Source organism: Rhodnius prolixus, unplaced genomic scaffold (genome assembly GCF_049639745.1).
Source record: "Rhodnius prolixus isolate KJV_2025 unplaced genomic scaffold, Rpr scaffold_5, whole genome shotgun sequence".
Classification (NCBI taxonomy): Eukaryota; Metazoa; Arthropoda; class Insecta; order Hemiptera; family Reduviidae; genus Rhodnius; species Rhodnius prolixus.
The window spans coordinates 30484925-30510575 of record NW_027411624.1 but is presented as its reverse complement, the minus strand read 5'-3'; the positions used below and the strand labels follow the sequence as shown (position 1 = coordinate 30510575).

General features: G+C 33.8%; 1 protein-coding gene and 1 long non-coding RNA gene across 7 annotated transcripts in view; one reads left to right on the top strand and one right to left on the bottom strand.

The window, feature by feature from the left end:
* LOC141458565 (uncharacterized) overlaps positions 1-25651 on the bottom strand; it is a 714168-nt gene that overhangs the window by 84309 nt on the left and 604208 nt on the right. For all 6 annotated transcript variants that reach the window (XM_074136741.1, XM_074136740.1, XM_074136739.1 and 3 more), the window contains exon 3: positions 22028-22163. In XM_074136741.1, the coding sequence (XP_073992842.1) occupies positions 22028-22163 (136 nt within the window). The remainder of the gene's footprint in view (positions 1-22027; positions 22164-25651) is intronic.
* On the top strand, positions 3859-23984 carry LOC141458566 (uncharacterized). Its single transcript, XR_012461055.1, has 3 exons — positions 3859-4183; positions 21193-21417; positions 23471-23984. It is a non-coding gene; the product is annotated as an uncharacterized lncRNA (long non-coding RNA).

Below are 25651 nucleotides of genomic sequence, written 5' to 3'. Positions count from 1 at the left end.
CGTTTTTGGTCAAGCGTGAACAATCGCGGCATTCATCTTGCGGATAGCTTTGTCATGTCCAAATGTTGATGCAAAATATTATGTACCCGTTCATTCGAGATGCCCACAGCACTAGCAATCTCACGCACCTTCACTCTTCTGTCATCCATCACCATATCATGGATTTTATCAATGATTTCTGGAGTAGTAACCTCAACAGGGCGTCCAGAACGTTCAGCGTCACTTGTGCCCATATGGCCACTCCGAAAATTTTGAAACCACTTATAAACTGTACTAATCGAAGGTGCAGAGTCACCATAATGTTTATCAAGCTTCTCTTTAGTCTCCTGAGGCGTTTTCCCTTTCATAAAGTAGTGTTTAATCAACACACGAAATTCTTTTTCATCCATTTTTTGAAAATCACTCGACTTCCTCGATTCAAACGAACGCCAAACACAAAGAAATAGACCGATCTGGCTGAAACTAGGTGTGTGTTCTTCCAAGAGATGCTACTAACTAAACATAACCTCGATACGCGCCAGTGGTGCTATCTCTCTGACTTTGCACGGACTTTTCAAACGACCCTCAATTACGACCCAATAATTAATTAATTACTGTAAATTTCTTTTATTAACCATTAAATAAAATCCAAGGCCTAAGACCGGGAATCTAACCCAATACCACAATGCATATTAGCTTTGCAGGTCTCTCACCTCTAACCTCTCGGTTACCGTGGCGCCTGAAATAGGCCAAAAGAATTGTGTACATCCTAGCTATGTAGAATAGCATGGAAATCAGAAATCATTAAGAATTACGCATTCATAGTTCCAGCTACCAAATTTCAGCACGTTCTTCTCAGACCATCCACTTCGTGACCAATTTGACCCGGATCTAATCCATTGTTAGCTTTAGAGCGTCAAAATAAATCCACATTTTCCCGTGTGTAAAGATTATTAAAGACACCAAAATTACCTGAAGAAGAACTTTAAAAAACTTCTAGTAGGCGTACAAAGAACGTTTTCTTAACTTCTAGAAATTATATCTATTGCTCACAGATAGGGTTTATTGATTGAATGAGACGTAACAACGTTTTTAATGTAGGTGCAATGGAAGCAGCTGTTAGAAAAGCTGATTCTGGGGGCAGAAGATACGCTAAACAAAGTATGCATTTCAGGTTCATTTTATCTCTCTAAATATTTGAAACAAGACCTGAGTAGCCCGTGTAAAAAACCAAAAGCTTCTCCCTTCCGTTTCATTGATTTTTGAAGAAGCGTTTGTAGAGTTTTAAAATCACTGCAACTTCTGGTTTTAACTCAGCCATTTTTTTTTAACTGAAAGTGAAAAAGGAACCAATGAAGAAGGTTTAAATAAACTTGGCAAATGGTATAAAAGTACTGTTGAAGATTTAATGGTAAGGATTAAAACGCACGGGATTCACTGTTACATCCTTGAATTAAACCCAAAATAAGATAACCACAATGTTCTTTTATCAAGAAAAAAACAAAATAAAATCTTATCCTCTTTATTCGGTTATATAAACTTTCAATCAAAATGAAATTTATAACTACCAAAAAATAATTCATTTTTAAACAATCAACGTCAGCAGAAACAAAAAACAAAAAAAAAGTAATAAAAGTAATTTTAACAACTGTGAGGATGTTAAGTTTCTTTGAAAGGTGTAGAAGATTGTGCCAAGCGGGATTTGAAACCTGACACAAACTTAGAATTCCGTTAGGGGAAGCCAACTGTGACGTGACTAGTGTTGCAGATGAACTAAATATACAGCAGCAGCAGAAGGTACTGCAAGAAAATGGTTGGCACACAATCTACTAAAACTTAATTCATCAATACTAACAAGTTTTTAGTAGTTATTTACTTTTATCTTTAAAAATATGTTCTATTTATTTTAAAAAATATATCTACTTTATTTTAAGAAAATGTTATCTTTTTTTTTTCTTTTTTTTTAAATATGTTCTGTACATTTTTATTTATTAAAGAGCATGCAAAGTACTGCAGAAAAACCCGCGCTCTACTTATGTTGTTATCTCAATGAATGCTTTTTTCTCATTTATTTTTTTTATAAAGGAGAAATTTTTTATTAATTGAAAAAATGCGGGATCTCTAGGAAGAATAGAGCGATAGCACTATTTCGCCTGCAATAGAGCACGTACTAAAACTAGAATTAGAAGTACCCAATCTATTACCCAGCATTGTTTGCTATACATTAGTACCCGGTCTGAGAAAAAGGTATATTATTATTATAAATTGTTAATTAAACGCATTCACTCTACAGGCTGCGTAGTCGAAGAGATTGTAGAGCATATAGCCACCCTCAAAGTGGAAGGAACCCACGTTAGTGTTATTGGGTTAAGGGAACATGTGACGTGGAAGCCAACGACATAGTTGAGTTGCTAGCAAAGAATGCCATTAATAATGATGACATAGGAACATAAAAATATGAATTACCTGCTATAAGTTTTAAGATTAAAAATCAAGGATATTTTGTAAATCCATGATGCCTAAATAATCTAAAAGACATAACATATGTAGTCCAAAAGACAAACAAAGGGTTGTTACAATAATTAAGTAGGTTCTAATCACACAGTTTGTTGCTCAAATCAGGCGCCACGGTAGCCGAGCGGTTAGAGGCGAGACCTGCGAAGCTAATGTGTATTGTGGTACTGGGTTCGATTCCCGGTCTTTAGGCCTTGGATTTTATTTAATGGTTAATAAAAGAAATTTACAGTAAAGTATGTTTGCTAATCGCCTCCGTCCATAACACTTAATTGGTAGTTGGACGTTAAGCCCCGCCTAAAAAAATAGGCGATTACTTTACTTTGTTGCTCAAATCTTCACCGCTATGTGGTGAGTGCTCTAAGAATTGAAACGAACACATGAAAAGAACTATGATTAAATGGCTTATGCAATATTCAAATTAATTAGTAAAATACAAAATAAATTATTGACTATTTCCCCCCAAATTTTTGCTTTGAAAAATAACAGAACTGATCATAATTATGTAATATAAACGCATAAATACTTATATTGTTCGTTCAACACAAATCTTTTTCTTTCAATGCTACTAAGTATTTTACTATTTGGTACAAGTCGGCATGAAGTACCACAGTATTTGTATATTTATCCAAATAATGCTCATGCAATCGTTTAAACACAATACATTGAAATAATAGGTGAATTAAGGAATCATCTGAAAGAAAATCACAACTGAGACAACACATAATGTTGCTGTCAAAGTCATATAATGTATTTCTAACCATTACAAAATACGATGAGGCAATTGTAATTCGACAGACAAAGCTGTCTTATTATCCTTAACAATCTGACAGAGCATTTCACAAACTAAATAATACTCAAGACAAGCTTAAAGGAACTGACATGCCTACATTGTATGCCGAAAGTATCAATGTAAAGGGGTTCAACGAATGTATTACCATCCATGAATCAAAAGATACTAAAATGTTCTGTCAGTTTAGACAACAAATTAATTTTTAACATTAACATTTAACGAATCTTCTCGATGCATAATCTTAAAACAAATCGTCGCAAATTATTGTTAATCATTTTGTTTATTGAAAATAAAAATGCCGACTAATTTGCTTTAAGTACGGGGTTCAACCAAGCAAACCAATCCAAAATGTATCCAGTCTTTTAAATCTAACATCCTCAAAATTTAAGAGTCTATATTATTGGTAATGTTTCCCTAAAGAGCGCATTTAGTTAGAGCTCATGAATTTTTCTGTTTATTATATTGTACAGTTATAATAATTAAATAAATAATTTGTAAAAAATTACGTAGTTGAAGAACAGTTTATTGATTTTTCTATGGTTACCATAACAATAGGTACAAACCGAGTTTATTTTAACAGAACTAGACCAAAGAATGTGTAATAAAATCAATTTTAACATTAACATTCTAATTGTATTTTCTAAAATTTTGGTTGCTTTTTACAAAAGTCAATTCCACACTAGAAAGGGCCCATTACTACTGAATGTTCACTATACTAAAACCACAAACTTGGGCCTAATTTAATTTACTCCATTATCACTCTGTCTAACGCATTCAGCTCTAGATTTCAGCTACAAGATTTATTGTTAAATACCTTCGATTTCAAAATTAGAAAACTACTGGAATAAATTTTGAAGCTCCACTGTGATAAATAATCATGGAAGACTCTCGCTATAAGTAAGTACAAGAAACCCTAGATAATTTGGATGAAATGTGTTAAAAACTTCCTTGTTTGTTAAAAATATTGGGTAAATCTTAAGAATAGCTCCCCGGAGGTGTGGCCTGTTTATTTTTAGGGGGTGGGAAGTACAGCGCACCTACCGGTGAGATTTTAAACTACTTCCCGCCAATGAACTGTTTCGGATTGTGCGAATTTCGTAACTCTTATGTTTCGCGCGCATGCGCAGTACACTTACTGCATAGTAACTGCTTCCTGTTTAATGTATTAATAGTTCCCGCGAGTGCCCTGTTTGTGACCTGAGGTGCCTTTTTTTTGTAACTTTATGAGCATGAGCGTTTTAAATTTGCAGTTTTTTTAAAATTAAAGCATGATTGTAGTGTGAGTGAGGATGGAGTAATGAATGTTTAAGAAATAAATAAATCAGGGGGTGTTTAAATAGAAATATCAATCCTAAATAAATAATTCGAAGTGATTCTGATTCGCTGTTACTATAGAACCCGCCATATTCAAATATAAATATAAAACTATTTCTTTATTTTATATTTACACTTAAATCTAGCGGGTTATATGGTAACAGCGAATCAGAATCACTTCGAATTATTTATTTAGGATTGATATTTCTATTTAAACACCCCCTGATTTATTTATTTCTTAATTGGGGGCTTCGCCCCCACACCCCCTGATTTTTTTCTTAATGGGGGCTTCGCCCCCCCATACCCCCCTCCTAACCTACCTAATCACCCTCAATTTTTTAATTTGTGTCACAAGATTCATTACAATAATTACACAGAACAACACAAAAGAAACTTACCTTATTCTGTGGAGTCCTTTTCCTGAGGAGGGTATACTTGTCGAACTCCCTCCAGAAAATCGAACAAAATTTTATAACATTCATTACTCCATCCTCACTCACACTACAATCATGCTTTAATTTAAAAAAAAAAAAAACTGCAAATTTAAAACGCTCATACTCATAAAGTTACAAAAAAAAAAAAGGCACCTCAGGTCACAAACAGGGCACTCGCGGGAACTTTTAATACATTAAACAGGAAGCAGTTACTATGCAGTAAGTGTACTGCGCATGCGCGCGAAACATAAGAGTTACGAAATTCGCACAATCCCAAACAGTTCATTGGCGGGAAGTAGTTTAAAATCTCACCGGTAGGTGCGCTGTACTTCCCACCCCCTAAAAATAAACAGGCCACACCTCCGGGGAGCTATTCTTTAGATTAGCCAAATATTGACTTATTATTTTCGTGTTAAAAACGTGACCTCAGAATGAGCAAAGTGAATAGATAAGTGGCATAAACTTACAAGATATCATGTTCTCCCGTATTCTAAACAAAGAAAAAAAAAAGAAAAGTAAAACAAAAAATAAAGAAGAAGTAGAAGAAGAAGGTTTTTTTCTTAAAAGCATTTTTTAAATTTATTAATAAGAAGTTCTTCTGGTATTTTACTTTGCACTTAATTATTTAGTACATGAAACATTTTAGTGTACCTCAAGAATGAAAACTAATGCCTAACATTACAAAGTCCTATCTAGCTAGAAAGGCAACCATTTTAAACTGAACCTTTTCGACATTAATAAAAGAAAACCTTGTTGGTATGTGTCAGCTTACTTGTTTTAAAAGAAGTCTGGGTAAATAACTGTCGCATATACGTAGATTATGACAATTCCCCACAAATGTGGTATTTTAATTTATATTTACATTGTTCTCTTTCTTTTTTTCTTCATCTTCCACCAAATTCCAAGCTCGAGGAACATGTTGAGATCATGTCAACATTACATAATTTAGTTTCCAAGTTTATTCATATTTTAAACTGCTCTGAGTAAATATAAATAAATATATTCAGCGCATGGTCTCTATTAATGTTTCGAGTGTGTCAATGTAAGTTTAAGGTTGTCAACTGCCCTTTTTTGGAAAGGACAGTCCTTTATTAACACCTGGTTGTCCTTGTCCTTTCTTAAATCAGGAAAGGACGCCTTTTGTCCTTTTTTTTCAGATATTGTTCACACAAATCTAATTTATTTTATTGTATTTATGATTTAAGTTCTGACTTCCGAGAGACTTCTTCATTTGGCGTGTTGTTTTTCTGTTCTAACTGAACTGAATAGGTCAACAGGTTATTTATTGATTGTAACGATGAACAAAATGCAAAAAATGGTACTGGATTTGTTGCTTCTGATCAATTATATTCTTTTGGTAGGTGAATTCCTTTCACCGACGCTGTTTCGAGGCCCACTTTTTTGCAATTAATCATAGATTTCTGCATCTATTTTTAAAATATATGGTATATATCTTTCGAAAGGTGTTTGTATGTAGATGTTTTTCATGAATAGTGCACGTTTTAAACTTATAATATTTTTGAGAAAAATGAAGTCGAAGTTTTTGGAAAAAATTAGAAACTTGCTATTCCTTATGTTTGGGCCACAAAGTGAAATACTTAATATTATTATTTTGGAATACAAATTAGCTTATTTAAAAGGAAATTTAACCTTCTTTCTATTGAGCTTATTGTTATTGTTGTAGCTTTAATAGTTTGAGAAATATAGACAACTTTTTGCTAAAAAGTAGTAATACCTTGAAAAAAACATAAAATTAAAAATATCTATAAAACGGAGCTGAATCGTGCCATAGTTTATATAGAATTTTTTGTTGCAAATGATGCCCAGAATCGCCTCCCGAAGCTGAACACAGTTGTATATTGACGGCCCTGAATATACTTAATAATTTTTTTAGGGTGTCCTTTTTTTGGAACTTTATAGAGTTGGCAACCCTAATGTAAGTAAAGTTTATTTTTAACTAGTTTAACTTACTATTTTGCAACATACTTGACAGCATTCTTCCCATAACTTGGTACTTTAAAATTAAGTATTGTCAAAGTTGTAACATGAAAAACAAAAAAAAAAAAAAAATGAATAGTTAAGAGGTACAACTGAAAGAGAATTGTCAAGCGAAATTGTGTCCCTGGTTGATCCTATTCCAGGAGACAGTAAAAGAAAAGGCTGTAAAAACACAAACACAAACGGAATGTAAAGTTAGGAGCTTTGTAGAGCTGGTTCATACAAATTCTCATATGATTTGGTTTAAGACTCGAAATGCTATTTAGATCAATATTTTTATAACTTATTCTAAAAATAATTTCTTTTTATATTTAACTGGAGCTGCAATTCAGAGAAAGCCATATACAATTTGAACCATTGGCTCTCCCGTTTTGCCACTTTCAGCTCATGAATCCATATTTATTGAGGACAACGTCATTGATTACGGAAAAGCATTCTTTTAGTACTATTATATATTTTTTCAGCGAGTAAATCTTTCTATGACTAAGTAACCCTTCATCTTGGACAACCTAATCCTGTTGGATTTGCTGAAACCTACATCTTGTAGATTCTACTTGATCTAATCCATTTAATTCCAGATTGGTTCTTATGCAGCAGATATTCAGCTGTGCTGAAATAACTGGCTTAAATTGTTTCTGAGAAATTTTTCTCCTGAAAATCGCGTTGAAATTTAATCAGTGTTCTGCTCTTTTTATGATCGATTTTTAAAGATTCATTTTTGTTAGTTTGGATTGAATAGATGAATTGAATCATACAAATGTTTTTATTAATTTCTAAATTCGTACTCTATGATTCTAAATGAAAAGTAACATGCCATTTTGGATTTGGATTTTTTTTTTTGCCTTTTTTTTTTGGCATTAGCTTTCGCCATTCAGCCAGCATCGTCTAGGTGCTTATCACTAGAATATCACTCACTCTCCATTCTTACTTATAAATACATTCGCTTCACACATTCATCCCTCTATTACATACAACTATTTACATAAACTACTGCTAATGGATGGAGCAGCACTCTGTGCTCCTGCCATCCTTATAGCTTAACATAAATTAAAATCACGTAATCCTTCTCTAATCATTTTCTTGCATTCATTCTAATTCGGCTATAGCTTTTAAATACATTCATATTTCATTGCTAGCTCTGCTCTCGACTTAAGCACATAAATGTTGGTGGAGAATATAATGTCTTCGTAGCGAAATGGTGCATCTAAATACCTGTATATATCGTCAAACATTCGTTTCCTTTCTACCACATAACGTGGACATATCATTATTACATGTTTGAAATCCTCCTCCTCATTGCAATCTACGCAAAGAGGCTAGGATCTCTTAATAGATTCTGTGAAGATACGATCCGCACACCGCGTGGTTCGCTCTCAGCCTGCTTATTGTAGTAACAACCCATTTATTAGTGGCAGTTCCCCTTAAACCATGATTGTCTAGGTAACTGATCTGCCATAGTTTTATAGAATCTCCCTTCATTACCATTAATCTGTCTGCCATTTTTGTAGCGCTGCTTTTGCAATTATACACTTGATATCGGTGTGTGGTATCCGTGGTTGGATTTGTTAAAGGTTGCTTTGTGCTTATTCTTCTTGCCATCTCTTATTGTTTCTTTCAGAATTTGGATCTTATTTATTGGGTTTTTGGTTGCGTTTGCTTATTAAACATTATTGTTTGCAAGGGCTGGAAAAAAACGAATACTGATCTTAAAGAAAGACAAAAACAAGAAACTTTAATACCTTTCAAAATCTAATATTTAAGCTCCACTTGTCGAAGTTATAACTTGGAAAAAATGAGCAGTTTTTTTTGGAGCTCAGCAAGTAGTAAGGTTACTTTTGTAGGCTAATATATGTGAGGCATGCTATTATAGTAAAAAGGGTGAAAAGTGAAGTAAAATTACATTAATTGAGCCATCAAGAGGTGAATGTCCTATTCTGATTGAAGTTGGACATCAGATACATGCTTGGATGTAAGTTAAAAACTAGAAGACTGTCCCATTTAATGGCGAAGTCTGTCGGAAAAGTAAGTAACTTATCCAGGATCTCAATAAAAGGATGTAGCTCCCGCAATAACAATCAAAATCAAAATGAGTGAAGAGAATCAAATTGATGTGTTGGAATTTAATATTGAAGCAATAGATTCTATACACCTTGATTAATTGAGATTGTAATGGTTAATTTCAATCGAATTTAGTACCAAACAGTTATCAATCATGTTGATTTATACAAATTGTAAGTATGTATGTATATATAAATGCGAGTGTGTTAATTCACAGAGCACATACACCTTTAACTGGGGTATGTGGTTACACATAAATGTTATTATAATATACCGGCAGGAGCACACATAATGTTCAAAGCTGAATGTATACATAGAGATTTGTAGCACCTTCTGCTAGAGTACACCTGTGAGCACTATTAATTAAAGTAAACATAAATTAGAATGGTAGAATAGTGAACATGCTCTAGAGAGAGAGGGGATGAATGAGGGACGGAGAGGGAAATCGCCCCAAATTGTGGGAGCAAAAATGTGGAAACTAATCATTACACAAAGAGGCTCTAAGAGAATGCTCAAATCGGGTGACTCACTTCTTTGTTAGAAGTGGTTGAGAAGGTATATTATGGCAGAATATAAGAAACCTAATAAAGAAAACAATGGGAAGGTAATATCGTAGGGGATTAATCAAGATTCCGGCCCAGATTAAGTTTCAGGATCTTAATTTTTTGTGAAAAGTCAAAAAAAAGGATTGGAAACTAATAAGCACAATAATAAGTGTATCTATTGTATATTTTATTTAACTTCGAAAAAAGAACTGTGGCTGCGTCATGGTCACGGCCGTGTGTTGTACGTGAATACGTTTACGTAACGGGTTATATTTTGTATATAAAATATTTTTATTTATGTATTTAGGATGAAATCAAGGAAACAAATCGACGATAGAACACAATCTATGCCTATTACAGTCCGTTGTCGATGTAGAAGAGATTTCATCATCCACTTGCATAATTTCAACCGCCACAGCTGCAGGTGTGCTGACACCGTCGTTGATCCGCTCGGTCGCATTCATTCTTTTACGTTCCCGGCACAGCTTCACTTGGTCATATGGTGTTTTATTATTACCATTCAATTGTTCTTGAGAAGCCCTTTCCAACCGTATACGATCTCTGTATTTGGTTTTGGCTTTTCGACGCGTATAGTCCGACATTATATATTTTGGATAATATTTTTTTATTCTAACACCTTATTATATTTACTGTCACTATTTTACACTAATGTTTTATATGCAATCGATAGATTGTGACGACAGCTGACGATTAAAACTTAAACGAACATCGTAGCTACTCCGAGTCAAAAGTTATACTAATTGCAAATCTCGATGCGCAGCAAAATGATCTGAAAATGGCGGCGCTTCCCACTCCACCGCGCGCGATGCGTCACAGTCCTCGCTTATCGTAATGAATTCTTTGATCCTTTAGCTATCTAGTGGTCTAATTTAATTTTGGATGTAGACGATAGATTCGAAACTATAATGCTAAACTGTATCCCCCGATTTTGATATCATTAGGTTTTTTGGATTGCCTCCATATGATAGCAAATTTAAAGACGTATTTACGTCAAAAGCTTTCTTTCAATAGAATAAGTTGTAAACTATTTGCAGCACTGTCAAGTAGTAATCAAGAGGTCTGAAGCGTTGCTTGATGCGAGAATTACGAGTACTCACTTATCCAGTTGTAATCTATGGTTAAATGGAACGGCGAAGTTGTGCAAGGAGCAATTGGTGCGTGTGGAATTGGTATGAGATGAATGACAATATTGGTCGGTTTAAGATGTACTGGGATGCAGAGAAAATGGAAAAACCAACAAAATAAATGAACATCTTGGAGTACTACATACCTCGTTCAAGATCAACTTCAAATTTCGAATAACAACTTCTAAATAAGTAACTAGTTTAGAGATATCTTGGATCGGTAGTGTCAGGAATTAGTGACATAAACGAGGATATAAAGTTTTTATAGGTTTGCAGCAGAGAATTAAAACTTCTGAAACAGAAGAATTAAGTCTCAGCTTTCAGAATTAATCATGTAATAATAATCTAAAAGACTTTTACTTTGATGGTCCTTTACTTTAACAAAACTTGGAAGTTATCCAGAGGAAATTAAAAAAATGAAAAAAAAAATGCTATAGATTTGGAAAAGCAAGGTGTTAAAAAAATTTGCGAGTCCGTTTTTAAAAACGGAAGGTGGAAAAATTTGCTTTAATCAGAGACAAATGTCCTCTGATGGTAAGACTTAGACTTGTCTATGATTGGACGATTTGGAAGATGATCCTTGCCGGAAAGTACAAGAAAAGAAGTGAGGTGGTTTAGTAGAGAGGGTATAAATGAGGGCTGCAGCATCAGATGATAAAAAGTTGAAGTAGAAAGATGTTCAAGGAAGTCAACAATCAAATATTACTGGAAGTCTATCTTGGAGTACTCCGTCAAGAGTGCGATAGACCGAGATAGGAGATGAGCATTGGGTTACGTGGAAGTCATTGTGCTTAGAAAGCATTACAGTCAGGAGTCACTCAAGCTTACCGATCTACCAGTGCAATCAAGAATGTTCAAATAAAGAGACAGCCCAGTACTATAACACCACACAAAGGAGGTTACTTTGCGAAAGAAAAGGTTACCTTAATTATTGTTATGTTATCACAATAATTGTCATTTTATTGAATTACCTTGTAATGATTTAAGTATGTCAAAATAAAATGAAAATCGAACTACCAAAGGACAAAATGTAGAGACACTAGGAGTAAACAAATAAATCTGATATTTATTACATATCAATAGGGAACTGAGCTTTAAATAAAGCTTCAATAGCGTTTAGATACGCTGCTATTTGCCACATAATGGCCCTAAGATAAGGTAACTACCAACCTTTTTTCCTCTTGCTCGTCCTTTTCCTTTCACTTTACCACACAGGTATATATATATTCTTTACTTTTTTTAAAAAAAACTTTTATCGTTCAAATTTATATCTCGTGAGAGTCAACGACTGTTATTAGTAGATCGAATTCGATTGATTATATTCCTTCTTCCTGTCACAAATTTATGTATCTACTTTTTAAAAATTGGCATCCTTAACTTTCAACCCTCGAGCGAGCGCACTGGTGAATGTTATTTTCTTCCACTGTAAGTACTTTATTTTCTTTAACTTAAGAGTTCCAATGCTGTTTCTTTGCTGTTGATATCTTTCTACCAGCTCATCTTTAAGAGTAAATTGATTTTAAAGTGTCAGTGCAGGCGTTAAAATTAATCAAATCTCTGTTTTAAAATAGACTGATTTTGTTTTTTTGTGATCTAAGTTCACTATTGCTTTCAGTAGAGTAATGTTTTTACCAGTTAATCTACCAGCTAATGGAATTTATCTTTATTCAGGCCGAGACACGCCACAAATCTGTCCAGATCAGGAAGGCTGGTCTAGAGCATACCTCTCTTCCAAATAGCTCACAAAGAAAACCCACATAACCTATAACACATCCCCACAACCTAACCCAAAAAAGGGTTCAGGCCCCATGAAGGAGGAGATTTTGCCCAATTCATTGAGTTTGCTGTGGTATTTTCCAATTAACTACCTGATAACCTGATAAAAGTATAACAGAACAAATTTTTGAATCCTTCCAATACGCTGACAAAGCAAAAGATTTGTTATTCAGATTGTTGATTACACTCATCTCTATCGTGGAATTCGCAAAGAAAGTAAAACAAATAATTTAATTACACAACTGTAAAAGCTCCGTTCCTATGCTATATGTGACGCCAGTCACGAACCACAAATTTGAATGAGAAGAAAAAGATGTATGCTGGTTCATCTGTTTAATTGGCACTAAAACGGCAGCAACGACAATTTAATGTAGATAAAATGAACAATGTTTTCGGCATTCTGATTCACTGTAGATGACCTAGGTGGTTGTTGCAACAAGCAAATGTGATGTAATCTAATGTCTTGGAAAGAAGATTGGAGAAGGCACCCAGTGGTGACACTCCATTAACGTGATCAGATCACTATACTGTTATGAGGAGAGTAGATCGCGGGGCCATCTTCTCTTCAATCTCCTTGGTGGATCACCTGGTAATGTGGAAGAAGATAGGTGTTCTATGAGAGGGTTAGGATGAGCTGCTGTAAAGGAATGCAATTTTAAGAAACGAGTGTTAGCAAGATCTGTAAGGAAAGGAATTTTGAGGTCATTATGGATAGTGAGGTTAGGTACATAGAACGGAGCGTTAGAAGTTTTCTTAGTATTTTTGGACTGTAAAGTCTGGACGCGCAGAGAATTGGAACGTTTAGTCGATCCCCATACCTCAATGCCGTATGACCAAATAGGTCGCAGTAACAGTAGATATAAGAGTCTTTTGTTATGTTGGTTGAGTTTAGATCGTTTGTCAAGTAGTCTGGCGAGAAGTTTGTAGTGTTGGTTAGTTTCTAGTCTTTTCAGTCTAGTATGGGGATTCCATGTCAACCGTTTGCTTCTAGGTGAAGTCCAAGGTAGCGTACTTTGTCCACAGTTGGTATAGGAGAATAAGAAAATCAAATAATGGTTTAGAAGCTGTATCCAAATTCCTTGGATTCTATGAATGCAATTCAGAGAGTCAAGACATTAAAATTATTAACTCTAGAGAGCAATAATAAAGTAAATCTTTCAAAATAATATAACAATGATAAACAACAGCTGAACACTTCTAATGTGGAACATTTTTAGAAGAATAACAACACTTAGAGAGAAGCAGCCTTTTTTTAAAAGATTCCAAAAATAAATATCATTACTCATGAAAGCGAAAAAAAAAGACAAAGTCAAACAATTAAAGCAATTAAAGACTTGTAGAAAAGTGACAAATTAAACATTGACTTAAAGATAAACTAATGGAGTAAAGCGAATAGATATTAAAGAACCAGAATAAAATGTACAAAACATTTAAGTATACTTTCGAACAAGGATGTAAACAAGTAACACTTCACAAATGATACTAACTCTAGAATTTACAATTCAGTACTCTTGATAAAACAGAATTGACAATGCATATTAATTAAACAAATTGGAAGCGAAGTTTCAATCAGTTAATTACACAACCAATTGTCTTACACAATTGGATCATCTGTAGCAAGAATGTCTTGTAATAATAGCTTGCTACAATGGAGGAAATACGACTAAAAAGCACTATTTACACAATGAACAATTGAATGGTACAGATATTTTTGGTGTCACATTTGCGCGCTGAACATTTTCTTATGGTTTAACCAGAAATACAACATTTTTATAGGTTGCCTGGAACTGATATTTTTGCCTGTAAGCCACAGCTGAATAAATATCAAAAAAATATGAATTTTAGTGCGGTATTGTTATGCGTTCGCTAATGTCACATTGGTTACACAATAATCTGTTAGTAAGAGCAAATATAAAGTAAGATTGTTGTCACTAATTATTGTAAATACTGGCAGTAGGTGGCAACTCGGTTGGCTTTCAACTATTACATCGCTAGAAAACTTTTACTAGCTAGGCTAAATAGTTAACTGTTGAACATTCTCTGTAATATTTCAACATAGGACTAGTTGTTGAATGAAGGAGCTAAAATGAAAAGCAAGGATGCAGTGAGGAGGTGGTAAAGAAGCCCTTTAATTAAGTGCCACACTCCCTAGAGGGCTCTCAGTACGTACTGGACCTTACAAAGCTTTAAGCTATACAAACCCTAAGTTATAGTTGGTTAGCTTTAACACAGGAGATGCAAGACAGCTAAAGTATCAAACTGGTTACTCCTTCAGCAAAAGCTTGGTCCTATTTTCCACCTGCTTACTCTGGACTAAAAGGGATAGTCTGCAGAATGGGGAAAATAGGTATGAGTTAAATCTGAAGTTTAAATGTGTCCAAGTGTGTTAGTTAGAGCAAGTGAGATGTACGAGAAGCGGTAATCTAGTGTCTTAGTTTGAAGAAGGATCTCTGAGATTGGCGAGGTCGATCGGTAATGATAGAGAGGGAGATTCCATGTGATTAATCACAGTCGAAATCAAGAGGCACAACAAACTCTAATCCGTTAACTCTCCTAACATGTACGCTGAGATAAGAACCTCATTCCATCTTTCCTTAAAAGGACCATAATTACCTACCAAAACTTGGACTTACACTAGGTAATTGACTTGAAATACTCCAGGCATTAATAATAATAATAATTTTAAAAAACATTATTAATAAGGGATAAGAGATAGATTTCACTGGAGGTCGATAGGTGCAACTGGGTTCGCAAAGAACAGGTTTTTTTGAAAATAATATTTCAAACTGCAAAAACCATGACATAAACGCAAAATTTAAAATTGATGTTTTTCTACAGAAAGTAATAGTTTTTTAAAAAATCTGATCCCTAATAGGCTAGAAAATGGATTCTAGAAAATTGCACAATAATTTGTTGACAAGTGCAAGGCGGAAATATAAGAGAAGTCAACATTTCCACACTAAACTAATTCATTTACCTTTAATAATGGATGAAGGCCGAAACTGGTCAGGTATACGAGTATACAATGTATGTACATGAACATGCTTGTACAATGAACATGCTTGCTAAAACGAGGAAAATCAAGGATATTGATCTATACTACAGATTTAACCACATTTTCAACTTTCGTTTTTGTTTCAGATAGTTTATTTCAGGTAGGTGACTCGCTAAGAAGTTTTGAATTTGATCTTAGGTTTTGGAAACCTCATACCCCAACATACGGTCAAACCTCAACACCCAAATACCATTCTCTCCACCTTCACTGACGATACTGCTATCTTATCTCCTCATTCCGATCCTCTTATCGCTACACGAACTCTTCAAACGCACGTCAACCACTTACAGGACTAGCTTTTCAAACGGAAGATCAAAACTAACGTTACGAAATCAAAATATATAGTATTTACTCTAAGACGTAAAATCCTACCTCCCATCATCTTGAACCAAACTCCTATACCAACTGTGGACAATGTACGCTACTTTCGACTGTACCTAGACAAACGGTTGACATGGAATCCCCATACTAGACTGAAAAGACAAGAAACTAACCCAATGCTACAAAACTTCTCGCCAGACTACTTGACAAAAGATCTAAACTCAACTTACAAAACAAAAAACTCTTATACCTGTTGTTACTGCGACCTATTTGGTCATACGGTATCGAAGTATGGAGATCGACTTAGCGTTCTAACTCACTACACCTCCAGAAATTACAGTCAAAAATACTAAGAAAACTTCTTAACGCTCCATTCTATGTATCTAACCTCACCATCCATAATGACCTCAAAATCCCTTTCATTACAGATCTTGCTAAAACTGGTTTCTTAAAATTTGTATTCCTCTACCGCAGCTCAACCTAACCCTCTCATAGAACATTACCAGGTAATCCTCTAAGGAGATTGAAGAGGAAGTGGCCCCGCGATCTACTCTCCTCATAACAGTATAGTGATCTATTCACGTTAATGGAGTGTCGCCACTGGGTGCCTTCTTCAATCTACATTCAAGACATGATATTACACCACATTTGCTTGTTGCAACAACCGTTGCAGTCGCAAATTTCAATAAATGATTAAAAAAAAAAAGGTTTTTGAAAACTTAAACCCGCAATCGCGATATAATTGCTAAAATGACATCGACACAAATATTAGAACTGTTTATAATATTCATTATATAGGGGAAGTGCCTCCCATTCTGCGGGAATTCCGGATTTGATGGTTAGGCAAGCATTTATTAAAAAAAGAGGAGGTAATCTAAATTTTAAATGGTAAACATTGGAAGAAGTTTTATTATTATCACTTACAGGCAATAAAGTACCGACAGTTTTTGGTAGATGAATTTAATTTATAATTTAAGGAAAGAATTATCTTAGGTGTAACTGAAATTAATTTATGTATGTTATTATGTATAGCCTTAAGATTGTGCGTGGTGTGGTATTTGTAAGGGTGTTTTGTACGTATTTGAGTGAGATTGTGTGGTTGTAAATATTTATTTCAGAAGTTGTTTTGTTTCATTTATAAAAGTAGAAAATATTTGTATCATTATTTTAATTATTTCTGTTTGCCAGACTGGATTTATCTATTCTTTAGTTTTTATTTTTCTTTTGGTTGGTAATCACTATTTATTGTTATTACTAATTAATGTACAACACTTCCCTAGCAGATGGACGGAGTCCGTGCTCAAGTGTTTGGGAGGTTAATGAAATTTCTGTAATTTGTAAAAAAAAAGAGTATTTAAATAAACGCATTATTATTATTACAACTTTTTTGAAACTGCACACTTAGAAAGGTAAAGTTTATTCATTTACTTGCTTAAGAGTTTTTGGATTCTCTCAACTCACTAGGAGTACCATCTCACATGTCCTCTACCTCAAGGTTGGTACTTCGATTATACTGTTCGTTCACAAACCGTACTGGTCATCACGATTTCCCCAGGAACAGACAGGAGAAAAACCGTTTTCATAACCTGAATTCCTCTAATTCATCAAACTTTCTATTTAAACGTTTTCATTTTTTGGAAAAGGTATGCTACCTCCATGGACAATTAATAAGGCACAGCAGTGGAGTATGAAAGTTGGTTGTATACGTGAATCTGAATAATGATTGTTTATCCCATTGCCAGTTGCATGTGGAGTGCTTCTTCATTGTCAGAAATTCTGACAACCCAGTCTTTTCTAACTAGATAAGAAAACCAGAAATGTTGTATTCAAGAAGGACTTGAACATTTGTTTTCTGTGGGAGGAATTAGAAGTAAGTTTTCAACCTATCTATGCAGACCAACTACCAAAAAAAGGGCTTCTTAAATCCATCTATCTTATCAGAGATTTGTCCTAGAAGTACTCAATACTTCAGCACCCATTCTTGCACCGGTTTATGAAAAGTTTTAATTTATTTTAAAATGGAATTAAACACTATATCCCTGATGACTCAAATAATACGCAAAAAAACTCACAAATAACTAATTGTTTAGCTAGCCGATGAATTTAACCTTAGTCTAAATGTTAATTTAAAAAATTATGCAATAATTCTAACAAAAATAACTTAACAAACTAAAAAATGATAATATGTACAGATTTATTTAGTAAAATCTTTATTTAGGTATATTATCTATTTTTTTTTTTTTTTTTTATTATCCTTTTAATGAAATTTACACCTGTACCTACAGGTACAATAGGTAAATGCGATGAATGTATGTGAATAGCGTGGCAGACGTGAATGACGGTCATCCATTGATGGCCGCCGTTAGTCACCCAGTTGGTCACGGGGCCAACGGCGCCTCAGCCGTCTTCGAGGATTGGAGGGTAGCGTAGTTGTAGACAGGTTTGCAGCTAAAGGGTTGGGATGCAGTGAGAGTTTTTGGTGAAAATTTTTGTATCGAATTTTGGCAAGTTCGGAGATAAGTGGAATTTGGAGATCTGTATGTATAGTGTGGTTGCTTACATAGAATGGAGCGTCTAGTATGCGGCGGAGAATTTTGGATTGCAGTGTTTGTAGTCTATTGAGGTTGGATTTTTTAGCTGTACCGTAAAGTTCGAGTCCGTAAGTCCATATTGGTGTGAGAAGGGCTGTATAGAGTCATCGTTTGTTCTGTAGTGAGAGTTTTGAGCGTTTGTCGAGTAGCCTGGCTAGAAGTTTGTATCGTTTGTTTAGTTCGGTACGTTTAAGTCTCGTATGGGGGTTCCAGGTAAGTCTCTTGTCTAGGTACATTCCAAGGTACCGCACATGGTCGGCTGGTGGGATAGGTGTATGATGTAAGAAGACAGGTGGTGGAGTTTGACGTTTGAGTGTGAAGACTATGTATTTAGATTTAGTTGGGTTAATTTTTATACGCCAGTTTTCTAACCAAGGTTCTATTGAGTGAAGGTGGGACTGTATTTAAGGCTAGTTTAATTCCATTCATATCTCACATAATTTTATTAATTAATTTATAAAAGTTTAAAAGTTGTGTATTTCTTAAAACTCTCTACGTGTCATTATTAAATAATAATATGTTTCTAAAGTCTCTAGCTTCTCATTTATTTTAAATCTATTTCCACAATTTCTTGTATAGTTACAAGAGTTTTTCATAACTAATCTCTGTAACAATCCGGTATGAGGTGGAACTTCTGTAATTATTCAGTATAGTTCAACTTTCTACTAGTACTTTTATTATTATTATTTTAATGTTTTATAATTCTTGAAATAATAATAAACTCCATCTGCCAACTTCTTAAAGTTTTAATGAGTGAACTTTTTTGATACAATACCATGCAGTTAATATTGTATTATAATGGGCATTTTAATTTAATCTGACTGCTTAGTTTATTAAAGTGATACAAACTAAGCCTCTAAGTTTAGAAAAATGTTCAGTTCGGCAGATAAAATTTATTTTTATATTAAACATATTATTCAACAAACTTATTTAATTAATACTTAAAATGATAATATGTTGGCTGAATAGTTAATGCTGTGCATTCTATTTGAAGATCTGGATTCATGAATAAGTGCCAGTATTTCATTTAAAACATTATTATTTGCAAATTTGTTTTGAGCAAATGTAATTTTAAGTCATTTTGTTTGTAATAAAATAATCTATTGTTGTTTTCGCTAATGTCTTTTGAACGAGGAAAAATTTACAAGAGGTTTTAATCGAACGAAGCTTGCAAGAGTAAAAAAAAATTGGAATTCAAAAACAGCATAATTGTAATCACTTAAAAACAAATAAAAGCATGAAATTACTAGCCAAAGAGATTAGCAAGAGGAGCCCTTACTTCTCCCATTAATTATTCATTATCTCTAAAAACAATCAGCGTATCACCGCATTTACTCGTCACGTTATTAAAGGCACAATTGCTTGGCTTTGTGACAGAAGGTTGTATAATTAAATTTTGTTAGATAGCCACCTAAAGACAAATATATATACATATATAGATAAAGCTGTTGTTCAGATATTTAATTAGGAGTTTTTCCTTACAAAAATAAAATCTAGATACCCTTTGATTAAACCATAAAGAGGTTTTTATAACTAAAGACTTTAAAAGAGAGTACAAACGATTTCACAGATGGTTTAAAGTAATTTTTAAACCGTTTAATTTCATTTTACATTTTATTTAATTATTTTTTCCTTAAATAATGTTAGCTTTTCAAACTAATTTAAAGAGAGATTGCTAACCAAATAATGTACAGTGAGTAGAACTATATTCAAAGAGTACAAAAAACAATGAAGAAAAACTCACAGAAAATTATTTGTCTGGTATATTGTTGAAACACAATTGTTTTATTTTGTTTTTGTTTCTTTTTTAATGTAAAACAGGCCATATTTTGATCAAGATTTGATTTTGATTCTGTGGTATAGGAACGAAGGAGTCTTTTCATCTTCAATCATATGTATTAACTGAAGAAGTTACTATTCCAGTTTATCCTTTGCGCAGACCATTTGATTCTATTAGCAGTAAAACAATTTAAGAACAGTAAAAGGTTATACAGTCGAACCTCGCTTAACGAGCATAATTCGTTCCAGAACCTTACTCGTTACGCGAAATACTCGTTAAGCGAAACAATTTTTTTATATAAATTAAAATAAAAGGGGATAATTGCTAGATCAGCCACACTTACACCATTTTCTCGTTTCTCAATGATTTTACGTTTCAATTCTAACGTTATTTTAATTCTTTTCGAAGCCATTTTGTTAGAGGGATAACAAAATAAACACAATAATATTTAAACACAAATATCATTATATGGACTTCCCCTATACACCACTCATTCGGTGAAGTTCGGTTTCGACTGTATCAATGCATTAGATACGTGGAGAATATGAAACGCATATGCGTAAACAGGAATGACTAATCGAAGAATGCGCAGTTTTCGATGAGTCAGCGAAAACTGCGCAGTCAGCGAAATGTCATTGGAAAACTATCGTTATGCGAAACATCGCTCGCTATAAGAATCAATTTGTTTTACTCGTTATGCGAATTACTCGTTAAGAGAGGTGCTCGTTATGCGAGGTTCCACTGTACAAGAAAAACTACGATTAAGCACAAAATTACTATTAACCTTAAAATAACTGAAGCTACTGAAATCTTATAGTAACTGCAATAATGCATATTTTTTTTCTCGATCCAAAGCTTGCCGAAACAACAACCAATCAAAATGTTTTAGGTTGACTAGAAGCATCTTCCATTAAATTCAAGCATTTCCAATTCATTATAAAGAAAAAAATTGGAAGGCGAATCAACCTGAAGAGTTGATGAAATGAAATGAAATGTACAATGAAGCAATTTTGGGCAAATCTTGGCATTAAGATGGAACAAAACAGGCTTAAAGCGCCAGTTATATTTAGACCCTAGAAGTAATATCACTAAAGAATAAATAAGTATGAGTACAGTAAGTACAGTAATGAAATAAATAATACAGCCCCAGTTTGGTTAAAATTAAAATAATTGGAATAGGATTAGCACGGTGATCAGTACAGTACTTGGATTCTCCCTTTGGTGATCCACAAATTGGAGAGAATCCAACTGTTATCTTTGACTCTCCGAATCAAATAAAATTTAAAGATTTTGATTCTTCAGAATTCCAAACAAATTCCCTTAGATTTTCTCTTCCTTCTTACAGCTTACTGCTCTATTAATGCTCAATTATTGTGTCTACGCTTACTGAAAAATGCTTCGGCCGCCAATAATCTCAGATTTTGTCTTAAATTCAATAAAAACAAAAATAAATAAAATTTTAAAAAATACCTCAAATAAAAAAAAAGGATAAATACAATAATCACTGAATTTTATAATATTAAAATACATGTAATAATTATATATAACTGAAAACAAAAAATCCTTTAAAAATGAAATTGCCTTTGATTCTCCTTAACTTCACAAAACTTCTGCATCTTAAAACATATTCTAAATATGAAATATTTATTTAAATCACGCTAACTAGTGTTCTAAAAACTAGAAAAACCACAATAAATTGGTGAAAATCATGGAAAAAAACTGACCTACGACGACAAGTTGAGCACTGAGCGATGTAGTCTCTGGTATGACCGTGTCTGTGGTTACTTCACACGTGACTTTCCCAGACAATCCTAATCCTAAACTTTCCAACATCACCTGAGTCCCGTTGGATTGATCTACCTGTAATAAATAAAGACCAACTTTAATGATATTTTATCAAATAAGTGTAAAACAATTTGGCGCACAATATTTAATCATATAAAAGGGAGACAAATACATGAACCTCCTTTTTAGTTTGTTGAGCAAGTTTATTTCAAATCCGGTAAAGACAAGTTTATAAAATCATCTTTCCGAATCTTAAGTTTTTTAATTCTTCAGTATTTTCCGAGGTAATGTGTCTACACTGTTCATACTGTGCCTCCGAGATCCTAATTATCTTAACGTTTAACAGAGTTAGAGGCCAGTCACGTTAGTCAGTGCCACTATGTTTCTTAGTCGATTCCAACTTCAATTAATATCCTTGAAAAATTCAGTATAATTTTCTTTATAAAGAGACAAGAGAGTAGCTGGCGCCATCTCATTTCTGGCTTCTTCAGCCTGAAACATATTAAAGCTCTGCCCTGGGTCTAACACTTAACCATTGTTAGATTTATCAAAAATATGTCATTTTAATTTTATCGTTAATGAATTTAATCGTTTGTGTTAGTTTTTTTGCAATTTGTCAGATTAAAATTTATCATTTAATAGTTAAAGCATCATTAGATGAAACTGTACGCTTTCTTAAGTCCTAACTGCTAAATAACTGCATAATGTAGCAATGATCATGAGCATGGGGCGGTTGTAAAACGCACGTGTGTATTAGCCAGAAGATGATGTGTATTAGACGAAGATGGGATAGCCAGTTCGTTCTCTAAGTCCCCCAACAACAGGGGCTTGGAATTATGTCAGTGCATGTTAACGTTAGCAGATTCACTCACTAGAGCTACAATCACGCTTAGCCCATATTCAAGCCAAGTAAAAGAAACGCCAAAAGTCCAAGCTCAGAACGTCAGAGTGTACACAGGTTGTTGCTAAGTTCTGCGAATCTGAGCTTGTACCTTCTGATGCGAATAACACTAGTTAATACTGTTTTATTTTATTCGAAGCTGACATTTGAGTGCATCGGGTAACTCTAGGGTGAACTGGCCTTCCATCTGCCTTAAGCATGAGCTTATTTTTACCTTGAACTTATTCAGTCACATCTAGAGTGATCTGGACTCGAATGGTACTGTAAGCGGAGTGTGCTGTTACCATGAATCTATTCAGTCACTTCTAGTGTGAACCGATTTTTAGATGTGCTACAAACAAGGGTTTAATTTTAGTTTCAAGTTTAATAAATCATATCAAGTTTAGAATAATGACTAAGAACGAACTTTGAACGTGCATTTTCGGAATTAACAACACATAAAAAGAATTTTACTAATCTAAAACATTTTTGTTTCCATCAGCACAAATGTAACACTGTAAAGGCGTAAACCATGATTTATTTGACAACGTGATGGTTACAATGAACTTAAGGACTTATGACTGTGTCTTAAAAATTAATAAACTTTAATCAAGTTGAAGAAACACCTGGGTGAAGTAGAACGACAGTAGCGGAACGAAGAATCCTGAAAAGGAAACAAATAAAATAAATAGATGAATAAATAGAATAAAACTACTTTCATTTGGCCGACCAAATAACAGCAAATATTTGTTTTATAATCGACAAGTTCATTCAATAGTTTAGTGCACATTATTGCATGTACTAACAAGTAAACATGCATTATGTAAATACCGAGATATATACGTACAATATAACAGGATATGTCAGCAACTAATATGAACACAAGGATGTTACCTTATTCCTACCTATAATAATATACATTTAATATTGTATATACATCCTACATATGTCTGATAATGTTGTCAACAAACATTTAATTTGTGAGAACAAGAAAATTATTATGTATAATATTACAAACGCGAACATTTTTAAAATTGTTTCATATTCTATTTCCTCTTATTTATAAACATAAAATTATTTTAAATATAATAAAACATTATCTTTTTTATTAAGTTATCATTGTGCAGAGTTTATATTTGGACATAGCTTATAATGTCTGCCCTGTAATTTAATGTAATATTTAATGTATCACACATTGCTTTTGTTTTTGTTCTTTTTTTTTGTCCTTAAACCAAAAGTTTCGAGCTTTGGTGTTGAACCTATGGTGGAATAATGTAACGTGGAATGCTAAATCACCATTTCCTTTTCTGTTATTCATGTCTTTTTCATGCTGGCTTTCATCCTGTACTCCAAATGTTGAGATCTGTTTTCATTGTACGTGGGCTGAGCATTTTGTGGCAGTTAATTTTTTATAAGAATAAGTTAGGATGTTTTTTAAGTGGATGGAAGGTCTTGTCTTTGAATTTTTTTTTTGTCGGTAATCTTTCTTTGGTTCTGTACTACTGCAATCCTTAAATGATTAACTAACCGCTTCTGCTGAGCATTTATGTAGCGATTAGATTAGAATCCCTTTTTTGTTCGACGTGAGCTGGTCCGTAAGTTGTGGCATTGTTTAATTTTAGCTATCTTACTATAGACAAATACAACGTTAATCTTGAATGTTTTAACACAATTAGTTACTGTATAAATTTTAATCTTTAGAGATTAAATACAGGAAATTAAGGTTGACTTGACGAAGTTTCTTCTAAGTTGAAGTTTTGTTTTTACAAGAAATATAAAAAGGTCCAGAAAAAATTGGAGGTTTTTTAATGATGAAACTTTTACTTGAATGATGGAGCAATACTTTGTAAACTACAGAGGTGTGGCTATTAAATAACGAGACTATTGCTATAAAAAAATTTATTTTAAATTTATACATATTTAGTTATTATCACCTTCAATATACACCCCCTCACCTATCCCTACAACGCTCCATGCGAATTTACAGCTTCAACGGACTGAAATTGTGTTCCTTTTAATGCAGATTTGACTTTAGAGGAACAGATAAAAGTCCCATGGGGCGGCCAGGTCAGGCGAATAAAGCGGATGGCCTAAAACTGGGATGTTTTACTTGGCTAGAAACGACAGACAATGCAGTGTGAGCCGGCGCGTTGTCTTGATGGAGAACCCACCCACCCATGACTCGTTCTGCCACAAATCGGGTCGTTTTTTTCCTTACTCTTTCACGAAGTTGAGCAAGCACCTCACGGTAGTAATGTTGATTAATTATAATCGATATTTTCATCTGTTTTGGACGTGGAAGGGTCATCATCTCCGACGTCTTCTCGGCCATCTTGGGGAAACGCTAGAACCACTCAAAAACTCACGCACGTGATAAACATTCATCGCCATAAACTTCTTTTAATAAAAGATAAGTTTCAGTAGCGGTTTTACCAAGTTTCATGTAAAATTTCACGATAATTCATTGCTCTACTACAAGAGTAGTATCATGTTTTCGGTAAAACGAAACTAACACCTCTTACACAAACGACGTTTCCGGTCAGACAGATTCTCTACAACCACGTGAGACGCTGTAATCGAAAGAGAGGGCTTTACGCTGCACAGATGTCGGTCGTTAGGATTTGGCGCATGCATAGTTTTTCTGTAGCAGCATCAATCTCGTTATTTAATAGCCACACCTCGT